This window comes from Schistocerca cancellata, chromosome 1, assembly GCF_023864275.1.
Source record: "Schistocerca cancellata isolate TAMUIC-IGC-003103 chromosome 1, iqSchCanc2.1, whole genome shotgun sequence".
Classification (NCBI taxonomy): domain Eukaryota; kingdom Metazoa; phylum Arthropoda; class Insecta; order Orthoptera; family Acrididae; genus Schistocerca; species Schistocerca cancellata.
In genome coordinates, this window is record NC_064626.1 from 148,889,212 (window position 1) to 148,902,369 (window position 13,158).

At 43.1% G+C, this 13,158-nt stretch overlaps 1 protein-coding gene and 2 pseudogenes across 1 annotated transcript; all 3 read left to right on the forward strand.

Moving 5' to 3' along the window:
* The first annotated feature begins 810 nt into the window (after nt 1-810).
* Nucleotides 811-1,383, forward strand: LOC126119998 (gustatory receptor 23a-like). The gene has a single exon (XM_049915078.1). It carries the CDS (start codon nt 811-813, stop codon nt 1,381-1,383), a length of 573 nt encoding a protein of 190 aa, XP_049771035.1.
* A 4,941-nt stretch (nt 1,384-6,324) lies between these two features.
* On the forward strand, nt 6,325-6,442 carry LOC126100338 (5S ribosomal RNA; annotated as a pseudogene).
* Nucleotides 6,443-11,493: 5,051 nt separating this feature from the next.
* LOC126100268 (5S ribosomal RNA) lies at nt 11,494-11,611 on the forward strand (annotated as a pseudogene).
* Nucleotides 11,612-13,158: the final 1,547 nt, after the last annotated feature.

A 13,158-nucleotide genomic window follows, 5' to 3' on the forward strand; every position in this document is an offset into this window, starting at 1 on the left:
CCCTCTCAAGTTAACGACTCATTAGCGCTAATGATTCATTACTGGTATTCGTGAAATTACGTTTCGATCGTTATGCCATCAACAAAATTGGAATTCTCATTTTGTGCTCTGTCTGACAACTAGGTCGTAACTCAGTCGTGAGAGCTACTCGGTTACACGAGGAGAGCTCTTTCAATTATGATCAGTCCATACAGATCTGTTTCTCAATCGAGTGCTCATAGCTTCGAAAGCGCAGTGAGACCATTGTACCTTACATTTCAAATGTTTGGTTTGGTTCCCATCATCAGTGACAACAAAAATTCTGCAACTTGTGCCTTTAGAGTGTCATTAAAGAGACTCACAGGCTACTTCATATGTTTGATGTGGCTTGTCTCTGTCATTGCCTTTGGTTTTTACTGCAGTTATTTAGTAATGCATATAATCATAATAGATGTGCATTCCCCTGTGACAGTGCATTTTGTAATTGTGTTATCTGTTTTACTGTCAATGTTGGAACCAGCTACAATTTTATATAGATCTCTGTCTACTGGACAAGGTAACGTTAGCAGAATCACGGACCTGGTTCAACAGGTAGATGCGCTGCTCGCCATGCGAGATCACACTTACAGAACGGAAATATATCGCAAAACTCGCCAAAGTGCAATTTTACTTTCCATTACAGTGCTTGTTTTGGTTGTCACACGAGTTAGCGTACTAGCAACCTATGTGTTCAGACGTAGGCCAATAGGTACTATCTCCCTGTGCCTTCAAGGATTTATCACGATCTGGCGAGTTCAGTTCTTCGCTGTTGTGCTGGTACTCCGACACAGGATGGGCATCGTCTGTGGGCAGCTGCTGAGGAGTACCCGGCCGCCGGCGGGCAGCGAGGAAGAACTGGAGGAGCTGGCGACGCGCGCAGGACAGCCGGGGGCGGCGGGGGCGGTGGGGGCGGAGGTGCGGCGGCTGCAGCGTGCCAGGTTGGCTCTTCACCGCTGCGCTCGCCTCTGCGGTCTCCACTTCGGACCAGCACTGCTGCTGGCCATCCTGGGAGATTTCGTCGAGATGACTTGCTGTGCCTATTGGCTTATAATCCTAGCTCAAGGAACAGACAAGAGAGCGGAAATACTCGTGAAGTTATCTGCACTTACTAACGTCCTGTTACGCCAGCTGGTGGTCTGTTGGGTGTGTTCCTCGGCGGCTGACCGCGCCGACAGGGCTGCTCTGCTGCTGTCGAGGCTGCAGCCGCTCCTGCGTCCCGGACCAGCAGTCGATGTTCTGCGACTTCCAGTGGACAGACTACGAGTTTCCGCTATGGGTTTTTGTGACATCGACCTTCATGTCTTCACAGCCACGGTTAGTGCGGCAGTCACCTATCTCGTGATACTTGTACAATTCCATAAGTGAAGTACTACGCAATGATGTTTGGAAGGTCGTCTCTCCTTGTAACAGTGCAATGTACAGAAGCTATCATTGCTGGAAACATCATCTTGCAAAGTCAGAGTTTGTGTCATATTACCTAGTAGCTGCATGGTACGTGCAGGTTCTTTTTCAATTACTCGTAGTGTTTGTTTTATCCATAGGACCGAGAGACATGTGCTTCTAATGAAACAAATAGCAATAAAGCTGTTCTGAAAATTTTTATAGTAAACGTGTGTAATTATTTTGTTTCTACCTACAGCCTGCATGGAAAATGTAACTCTAAAATGGTTCCTTTGAATCAGGTGACATAAATAATAGAGCAGATCCTCTAGCACCGAATTGGATTACTGCTCCAAAGCATGAGGATGTATTAGGGCTCCAGCATAAGCTATTATTTTAATATGATATTTACATCATATGTTACTTTTAAAACATTCTTCCCTACGTAGTACCTGAGGCAGGTGATATCATGCCCCACGTATACAGCACGCACATAACATATAGGACACCTACTGGTTCTCCATGACCTTGAACCACCGGCAGAACAATGTCAATACTGTTTTTGCAACACTAACACACTTCATCATGCACAAGAAGGTGTATTAAGTTTCTTTCTTTTCTGTGATCACCTCTGATAAAGAAAAATGGCGAATCATAACATGTTAATGGTTTGCCAAAAATCCGTCAATATTCTCCACGAAGTTGACACACTCCTCACACGTACCTTGATGACAAGTAAATAAGAACCACACATTATACTGCCACTGCTACACAAACATACGTAGCAGCTTACGAGCATTCACAATGTATTGACACTTCATGCCCGTGCAGTTGGAGCAAACACTCAAGTGCTGACGAGCTTTAAAGATCTGAAAATATAGAACTGTTTTGTGCATTCACTGGCTTTAATACAACTGTTCTCTGTACTGTACAAAACCAGCATAAGAAATTATTTGTAATCTACAAATCAAATCTATCAACGAAATCCAAATGAGAATAAGTTCAAATTTCACTGTACACATGGGTTAAATGCCACAGACGATACTTACATATTGAATGAGGAGCAATGTATGTAAATAGTGTTTCGAATTCTTTTTAGGTCCAAGGTTAAGTTGTTGTTTTGATCTTCAGTCAGAAGACTGGTTTAGTGCCGCTCCCCATGCTACTCTATCCCGTGCAAGCCTTTTCATCTCCTAGTAACTAAAAAAAACCTACATCCAGTTGAAACTACTTACTTCATTTATCGCCTAGTATACCTCTATGTTTTTTTGTTTTTACCTCCCTCTCCCAGCCCCACACTCCCATCAGCACCAATATGACAATTCCTTAACGTCTCAGAATGTGCTCAATTAATTGGCCGTTTCTTTTAGACAAGTTGTGCCATAAATTTATTTTCTTCCGAATGTAGTTCAGTACCTTCTCACTGGTTACGTGATCTTCGATTTTCTTCTGTAGTAGCACATTTCAGAAGTATCCGTTCTCATTTTGTTTGAACTTATTATCATCCTGGTTTCGCTTCTACACAAGAGTAATACTTCCCGAAACAATTTCCTAACACTTGAATATATATTCGGTATTGACCAGTTTTGCTTTTCTTGCACATTGACATCTACGTTTTTATATATTCTTTGCTTCGGCCGTCATCAGTTGTTTCGCTGGCCAAAGGGCAAAAAGGACCTACTACTTTTAATGTTTCATTTTCTTACCCCATTGCGTCAGAATCGCCTGATCTGTTTGACCACATTCCATTGCCTCTCCTTTGCAACAGTTGATGTTCATCTTAAGCCTCCTTTCAAAAAATTCAGCTGCTCTTCCTAGTCCTCCGCTGTCTCTAACAAAATTAAAATATCGCTGGCAAACCTCAAACATTTGTTTTCCTTATCTCTGAACTTTAATGCAGTGTCCAAATTATTCTTTACATTACGTTACTGCTTGCTCAGTGTACAGATTGAGTAACTCCAGGAATTCGTTACAACCGTGCCTTACACACACCTCAACCACTGGTTCCCTATCATGCTGTTGGACTCCTATTACTGACGTCTGGTTTCTATACAACTTGTATATAAGCTTCGTTCCCTGTATAATACAGCTGCTACATTCAGAATTCCGAAGAGTAGGCCGGCCGAAGTGGCCGAGCGGTTCTAGGCGCTTCAGTCTGGAGCCGCGCGACCGCTACGATCGCAGGTTCCCATCCTGCCTCGGAGATGGATGTGTGTGGTGTCCTGAGGTTAGTTAGGTTTAAGTAGCTCTAAGTTCTAGGGGACTGATGACCTCAGCTGTTAAGTCCCATAGTGCTCAGAGCCATTTGAACCATTTTTGAACCGAAGAGTAGATTCCAGTCATCATTGTCAAGAGCTTTGTCTAAGTCTACAAGTGCTACAGACGCAGACTTACCATTCCTTAGCCCGTTTTCTGAGATAAGCTGTTGGGTCATCATTGCCATCGCTATTCCGGTGCTCCTACACTTCTCCGGAACTCACACTCATCATACCTGAGGTCGGCCTCCACCACTCGTATGTAAGTAATTCATGTCAATATTTTGCAACCATGACTTCTGAAACTGATGGTTCCGTAATGTGCTTACCAGTCTGCATTTGCTTTTTTGTAATTAGAGTTAATACATTCTTCCGGAAATCTGGAGGTACTTCGCGTGTCTCATACATCATGCACAGGTGGACGAGTTTATTAGTACGTATGAGGGAACGTCGTATACTCCAGGGGCTTTGTTTCGTGTTAGGTCTTTCAGAACTCTGTCAAATTCTTCCCAATCATACCTCCCATATCATCTGCGTCTAGTTCCTCTCTTTTTCTGTGATATTACAATCAAGATACTTTCGCTTGTATAGCCCCTCTACACACTTTTTCAACCTTTCAGCTTTCCCTTCTTTGTTTAGTACCGGCATTCCATCTGAACTCTTGATATTCATACTGCTTGTACTCTTATTTTCCAAAAATCTCTTTAATTTTGCTACCGGTGGTAACCATCTTTCCTGTAGTTACACACGCCTCAGCCGAATTGTATTTGCCCTTTAGCGTTTTCTGCTTTCCCATTTTGCACTTTTTGCGAATATCCTTTATCAATTTAATTCAGTGCCTCGTGTGATATCCAAGGATATCTGCGAGGCGCTGTCTTTTTACCTATTTGGTTCTCTGGTACCTTCACTGTTTCACCTTTCAAAGCTACCCATTCGGTTTCCACTATACTTGCTTCCCCAATTTCGGTTAATCGTTTCCTAATGCTCCCTTTGAAACTCTGAATAACCTATTGTTCTGTCAACTCATCCAAGTCCCAAAACATATATTTCTTACCCTTCTGGTATTTCATCAGTTTTTATCTACAGTTTACAGCCTATAAATTACAGTCACATTTCACATCTGCTCCTTGGAATATCTTACAATGTAGGATCTACTTCCTAAATCTCTGTCTTACCAGTCCAGGTCTCTTCTACGTATACACCCATCTTTCATGTTTCTTAAACAAGGTGCTAGCAATGAATAAATTACACAGTATGCCAAAATCTACCAGGTGATTTCCTCTTTTGCTCGCTGTCCTTAGCTCATTCTACTACTACTTCTCCTTCTCTTCCATGTCCTACTGTTGTATTCCAATTCTCCATTACAATTAAATTTTCGTTTTCCCTATACCTGCATTATTTCTTTTTATCTCATAATACATACATTGAATCATCTGTGGAGGTATGTGGCTCACAAACTTAGAAGGTGTTCGGCCTTGTGATAATGCGTTCACTATGTTGTTGATTGTAGCTTACTTGCGTTCTTATTCCCTTATTTAGTATTAGGCCTATTCCTGCGATACCCCCATTTTTTATTCTATTTAAAACCCTGTACTCATCTGACCAGAAATTCTATCCATCCTGCAAGCAGAGTCACTATTTCGTTGTATATCTAACTTCAACTCATCCATTTCCCACCAGGTACCACCAGCCTCATAAAACCCTTCACATAAGTGCTATGGTCCTTAATTCTGCTGCGATTACAAACAACGTATGGCCCTGCAGGTTCCTTTGGGACAGTGTGGCGTTTCAGTTTCTCATTTCACTCATTATACCTGAAAGAACATCAATTCAGAAAAACTTTTTCTTTCAGTCTTTCACAATGACCAACAGTCAGGAGTATTGTGGAAACCTCATCTCCCCTAATTATTCATCTGGGCCATTTGGTTTTATTCTGCCGACATTTGAGCGTAAATAAAACATATCTCACTTCCAACAGCAGCGCTCGTCCATAGACTATTATGTCGACATAACAAAAGAAATTTTAACAGATACAGATAAATTCGACAACGGATTACAGTAGTGAACTAGGAACAATAAGAAAGTCTTCCTACACATTTCTGCTTTTATCTCTAATGACTCGATGTTGTGTCTTTTGAACATATAAATATATTCAGAGTTCAAGTCCTGAATCGACAGTGTATGTATTTACTTCGTACAGTAAAAGCAGAGAAAGGATCAGCCAGGTTTATTGCTTATAAAATATTAATAATCAATTAAAAATATGTAGTTGCTGAAGGTGAGTTTTATTTCAAATACTCTTCTCTAAACCCTGAAAAAGCATAATATAATCAACTCCTTTTTCACAATCAACTTTCTTACGATCAGTACTGTAGTAGGTGGTCCTACTGTTAAAAAGTGAAACAAGTTTGGCCTGACTACCATGAGTTGTTCCAGCTGTTACCAATAGTGGGTAAAAGCTTTCAAAGCTCCATTTATGAACCGCGTTTTGTTTACTGCACAAAAGATTAATTAATTTCCACAGCTATGATGTCACAGTATTCTTAACTATTTGCGAAATACGTTAGAAACGCGAAAAGTGTGATTTTTATCTTTATTATCTGGGACATATTTGAGGTTAAGTAGAACAAAAGACGTTCTAAGAATAAAATGAATTACTTTATTTCATCTGGCCAATGGCTTTGCCGCAGATGTAACACCGGTTCCCGTCAGATCACCGAAGTTAAGCGCAGTCTGGCTGGGCTAGCACTTGGATGGGTGACCATCCGGTGAGCCGAGTGCTGTTGGTAAGCGGGGTGCACTCAGCCTTTGTGAGGCAAACTGAGGAGCTACTTGATTGAGAAGTAGCGGCTCCGGTCTCGGAAACTGACATACGGTCGGGAGAGTGGTGTGCTGACCACATGCCCTTCCATATCCGCATCCAGTGACGCCTATGGGCTGAGGATGACACGGCGGCCGGTAGATACCGTTGGGCCTTCATTGGCTGTTCGGGAGGGGTTTTAGAGTTGTTTACTTAATCTCATCTATGATGTCACAGTGTTCTAAAAGGAATCTGGAAATGTAATGTTTACTTAACAACAGTATGTAAAAATGTAAAGTGTATTCAACCTGTCGAAAATCTGACGATCATGTGGATTATCGCTTCAGAGCAGAAAGCATCGTCCTCGGTGTAGACAGACGTTGCGCCGATTTCAGGTCGTTAGAGAGTTGGGCAGCAACTCGAAGACTATTTAAAACTTGTATGCTCGATATATTGCCCACCCATGTGGGGAATTCCATGTATCGTCAGTCGAAATAATGACCCCACATATAAACTTCAAAGTTTTCTCGTTCTTTGTGCCAGTTATCGTTTCCTTTTCTAGAGTATAAAGGTAATGGTTCAGTGTTCTAATTTGTGTTTGGAAGACGTGTAGCCTGAGTTTCTCTTCGTCTACTTTCTGGTGCTCATGATTTCTTTGTACTGCTGTAACATCGATACTTAATAAGAGCAACTTTTATTTAGTGTTACATTAATGTCCGCGTAAACCACCAAAAGGCGCACATTACATGATTTCCTAATTTAGTTACACTCATCAGGCACGATATTTCTTACACATTCTCTGCCCTGGTTTCAACACATTAGAAGTTTAAAGTACTGCTCGTCAACACAAAGTAGTACCTATTAAACAGTTTCAAGCTAAAACAATTTAAAGCACGAGTCATTAATATTATTCCTTAATTCTCTTTAGTTTAATTACTATCTCCATATACAATGGTGTATGGAGGTTACATGTAATGTCTGTTATTTAGTAGAAGAAAGTATTTTGGAAGTTTATACGTACAGGTATACATGTGGATACAAAAGGGGACGATTTAGGTACTAAAATAAATAAAGATGACAAAATATTTTATAGAGAAAAGTTACTTTATTTACGGGACTGGTGTGCAAACATTGGTGAAACGGTGTATAATTAAATAGGCGACGTCTGAGGTGACGCATCTGTAACTAGCAGTTCTGGATGACAGCAGGAGAGGCGATGTAGGCTACAGAGGCGGGGAGAGGTAAGCTGCAGCAGGCTGGCATAGGCTACAGTAGGGGTGGCGAAGGCGGCCTTGACAACAGCGGGGGCGGCGTAGCCCACGGGGGCGGCGGCTGCCGCTGTGACAGCAGGCGAACCCAGGAGGCCGGGGGCGGCGGTGGCCACTGCGAAGACCATCTGTGGCGTCAAAGAATATGTGTGTCAGAGATACTCTTCACTGCTCATAACCAACGATTAAATGTTGACATAACAACGGCGTTGTGTTGCAGTGCTCTTGGTTTACACTCCTGGAAATGGAAAAAAGAACACATTGACACCGGTGTGTCAGACCCACCATACTTGCTCCGGACACTGCGAGAGGGCTGTACAAGCAATGATCACACGCACGGCACAGCGGACACACCAGGAACCGCGGTGTTGGCCGTCGAATGGCGCTAGCTGCGCAGCATTTGTGCACCGCCGCCGTCAGTGTCAGCCAGTTTGCCGTGGCATACGGAGCTCCATCGCAGTCTTTAACACTGGTAGCATGCCGCGACAGCGTGGACGTGAACCGTATGTGCAGTTGACGGACTTTGAGCGAGGGCGTATAGTGGGCATGCGGGAGGCCGGGTGGACGTACCGCCGAATTGCTCAACACGTGGGGCGTGAGGTCTCCACAGTACATCGATGATGTCGCCAGTGGTCGGCGGAAGGTGCACGTGCCCGTCGACCTGGGACCGGACCGCAGCGACGCACGGATGCACGCCAAGACCGTAGGATCCCACGCAGTGCCGTAGGGGACCGCACCGCCACTTCCCAGCAAATTAGGGACACTGTTGCTCCTGGGATAACGGCGAGGACCATTCGCAACCGTCTCCATGAAGCTGGGCTACGGTCCCGCACACCGTTAGGCCGTCTTCCGCTCACGCCCCAACATCGTGCAGCCCGCCTCCAGTGGTGTCGCGACAGGCGTGAATGGAGGGACGAATGGAGACGTGTCGTCTTCAGCGATGAGAGTCGCTTCTGCCTTGGTGCCAATGATGGTCGTATGCGTGTTTGGCGCCGTGCAGGTGAGCGCCACAATCAGGACTGCATACGACCGAGGCACACAGGGCCAACATACGGCATCATGGTGTGGGGAGCGATCTCCTACACTGGCCGTACACCACTGGTGATCGTCGAGGGGACACTGAATAGCGCACGGTACATCCAAACCGTCATCGAACCCATCGTTCTACCATTCCTAGACCGGCAAGGGAACTTGCTGTTCCAACAGGACAATGCACACCCGCATGTATCCCGTGCCACCCAACGTGCTCTAGAAGGTGTAAGTCAACTACCCTGGCCAGCAAGATCCCCGGATCTGTCCCCCATTGAGCATGTTTGGGACTGGATGTAGCGTCGTCTCACGCGGTCTGCACGTCCAGCACGAGCGCTGGTCCAACTGAGGCGCCAGGTGGAAATGGCATGGCAAGCCGTTCCACAGGACTACATCTTTACGATCGTCTCCATGGGAGAATAGCAGCCTGCATTGCTGCGAAAGGTGGATATACACTGTACTAGTGCCGACATTGTGCATGCTCTGTTGCCTGTGTCTATGTGCCTGTGGTTCTGTCAGTGTGATGATGTGATGTATCTGACCCCAGGAATGTGTCAATAAAGTTTACCCTTCCTGGGACAATGAATTCACGGTGTTCTTATTTCAATTTCCAGGAGTGTATTTTGCTCTTGAATTCGGCACTGGCAAAGCGTGGCTCGCGAGACATCATCCGACCCTGAGCGGTTCCCCTCCAACTCCACTCTGGCATTGCCGCCATAGCCTTCCGGGAAACTACTGTTCATTTCTTTATTAGCTGTCTCTTAAACTTCAAAGAGCATCACACTCCCGCTAGTCACGTTTGCTCTAGGTGTTTTGTTCAAATTAACTCTCCTTAATATTGCTCTTTGATTAACGTTGTCATTTACTATTGCGTCTATCATCGTGGTTTTGATTCTGGTTATTCTGTGGCCATTTTTGTACTGCGGTTCTTAAAAATCCCGAAATGAAAGAATACCGTTCAGTATGTAAAACATCCTTGGGTCACAACACAAATCTACTAACCTTGGTTGATACATCTCTTCCCTCCACGAAGCCACCCATAGAATTAACTCTCGTGACGATCGAGGCTCTTTTGTCGGTAAGATAGAAAAAAAGGTGGATAAGAAATGTATGAAACATCAAATCCTAAAGAAAGGAGCTGTGTCTAGGGAGGATGCATACTCGGTTCACTAGACGAACAAACAAATAACTAGTGTTAACGAGTTTTATTGCAGTAAGACGAGTACAACACTTAACTTCGTGAGACGTGTCGCAAGCAAAGGGCGACATACAAAATGTTCAGGCTTCTTCAAAATACACCGACACAAGTCTGTGCTACATAGGGATTACTAACGAAGTCGCTAAAGTTTAAGCTGCTATCAAAGTGGCTATCACTGACGCTGCTATTCAAGTGGGCCGCACAATTCGGGCGCGGCCCTTATGTCCTCTTCCCATAGGGGCCACAGCTGTCGCGTTGTCGTCCTTGAAGGAAGGTCGGTCAGCGTGCGATTGGCTGACTTCTTCTCACAGCCTTCTCTTCCCTGTCGTTCCCGACTGGCGTGCCGGTGCTTGACTTTACTCCGTAACAAAAAGGGTTTAAATTGGTCCATACCTCGTATGCTTGAAATGAAAGAAAGCGCAAAAAAGCGACTGTTTACTGGTGAAAAATCTGCAATAGAATTGGTAAAATTGCTGTCATGCGTTTATGGGTACTAATGGATTCTGGTGTAAACTCACGTTGCTTGATTTATAATTAAACAAGAAAAAATTGTGTTATTTCCCAAGTTACTGTGAAATGAGACAAGATTACTTGGAAGTAAGCTTTCCAAGATTTTCTTCCGTTAATGATGAAGTCAGAAATGTGCTTCACAGTAATATTAAATATTTTGAACGTGTAAAGCCGGATATCATTTTGTTTAATAATCCAATAATTACTAGTCTTACAAGTGCTCGAAATGATCTCCAAGAAGAAGTCTGAAACATAAAAATGATCTAATCATGTTATTCAGAACATAAAACAGATGCCTACACTTTTTAATTACACAACAGGATCACAAACGCGCTCAAAAAATCACAGATTTCACTCCTAAAGTGAAATCTTTTCTCATCAACATTCAATTGTGACAGTACAGTTCATGAATCGTCAGTCGTGCTTGGGTAGGTCAGTTGTAGAATATTTGCCCGCGAAAGGCAAAGACCCCAGTCCGAGTATCGGTCCGGCACAAAATTTTAACCGGTCTCAAAATAGCACCTGTGAGGCTATTGGTTTTGGACGATAACTTCCTGATATGAAAAGGCCTGCCCAGAGTTCTAGTATGAACCCAGCGGAACGTTTTTGGAATGATTTAGAATGTCGACCTCACTCCAGACTCCAGCATTCAACATCACTACCATCTCTGGTTTCGACTCTTGAGGAAGATAGGGCTCCCATTCGTCCACAGACTTTCAAACATCATATTGAAAGCATTCCCAGCAGTTCAAACTGCCACAGAGACGAATGGTGAAAACCTCACGTATTAATGTACAATAAGAGGGGCCCAGATACTGTTGATGAGATAGTGTACGTGTCATGGTGTCACATTAGGTTCAGCTATCGAATCTCAAAACTGTATTGTGCCAACGGTCTTTGGCAATGTGTGAAAGTTGTGCCAACTACCAAATCGCAAATACCCACATTATTCTCTGTTATAGTTAGGCAACAAACAAAACTGTAGCACAACACTTCATGAGAGCTATATTAAGTTTTGCAATCGCATGTAACAGTTGCAACGGCCTTGCCGCATTGGATACACCGGTTCCCGTCAGATCACCGAAGTTAAGCGCTGTCGGGCGTGGCCAGCACTTGGATGGGTGACCATCCTGGCCACGATGCGCTGTTGCCGTTTTTCGGGGTGCACTCAGCATCGTGATGCCAATTGAGGAGCTACTCGACCGAATGGTAGCGGTCCCGGTCAAGGAAAACCATCATAACGTCCGGGAGAGCAGTGTGCTGACACCACGCCCCTCCTATCCGTATCCTCAGCAGATAATGACACGGCGGTCGGATGGTCCCGATGGGCTACTTGTGGCCTGAAGACTGAGTGCATGCAATAGTAGGAATGAAAATATAAATAAAACACAGATACTTAAAAAATAGTAGTATAAACCATCACATGTATAAGTAAACCTTTATTGGCTACTGTTTCGATCACTCAGTCCGTCATCATTGGAAGACTATCAACAGGAGAGCGAAAAATAGGACGTACTCATTACGTCCATCAAATAAGATTCACACAAATGTCAAAGATAAATACAGAAGTACTTACAAAAGCAAATACTTTAGATGGAAAATCAATTCATCTTTCATCTACATTTTTCGGAAGTCCTCAACCTTACAACGATGCTACACCCCCAACCATTATGTACATTGACGTTAAATAGCAACAGATTGCTGTTAAAATACGATATGATCAAATTTAAAGGAACTATTATGAAAGCTGATCCCAGTTGACGGAGAAACAACACAGATCACATATTTAGTAAGGACTGCAAAGAACTCAGTTCAAAATAGTCCTGCCATTTTCAATGTCGGTTGACAATGAAGATACAACACAGATCACATATTTAGTACGGACTACGAAGAATACAGTTCAAAATAGTCCTGCCATTTTCAATGTCGGTTGCCAGTGAAGGTATACTCTATCATCTGCCAAAAGAATAGAAGCAATAAAGTATATGTTAGAAAACATCGTGTTCATATTGTGAGTTGTGTTGTCAACCTTACTGAGTCTAGTAACGTATATGAAAATAATATATGTCTTTGCTCAGGAAGTGTTTTATACAAGTAATGAAACATGTGAAATGAACCCAGTCTAAGGTGAATCCTGAATTGTCTACATAAATCTTAATAGCCTAATATATACATCGTGAAAATACATTGTTTATCTACAAGTTCTAAGTACATGGTTAAGTCGGAAATTAAGAAAATGCTCTCCTAATCTAGGCCCATGTTGGGCATGGTTTTTAATGTTAATGTTTAATGCCTGGGGCTTAAATTTTAAAATCACTAATTTGCAGTTGAAGTCTGTTATGTGTAACGACATAATCTGATAGTCCTCATATAAGGTCTGCACTGTGACTCTTATAACGTATTGTTACCCACTGAGGTAGATGAATCTCTGACATTTACAGTTTGTTTGTCGAGTCTCTTGCCTCCTGAGATTTAAATCCTTAACCATCAATGAACAAGGGACTAGCCTCTACTATTCTTATGAATATTTTATAACGTCTCGACGTGTACCGTCACAAAGGTCTATATTGTGTTCCCATTTACGAAGTATATGGTGTTTTATATTGTTACAGGTGGTATATATTGTTAATGAGTGCATGTGAACAGTTTTTATCCACTGTTGATACTTGATATGAATTATTCTTACATCTAAAGCTATAT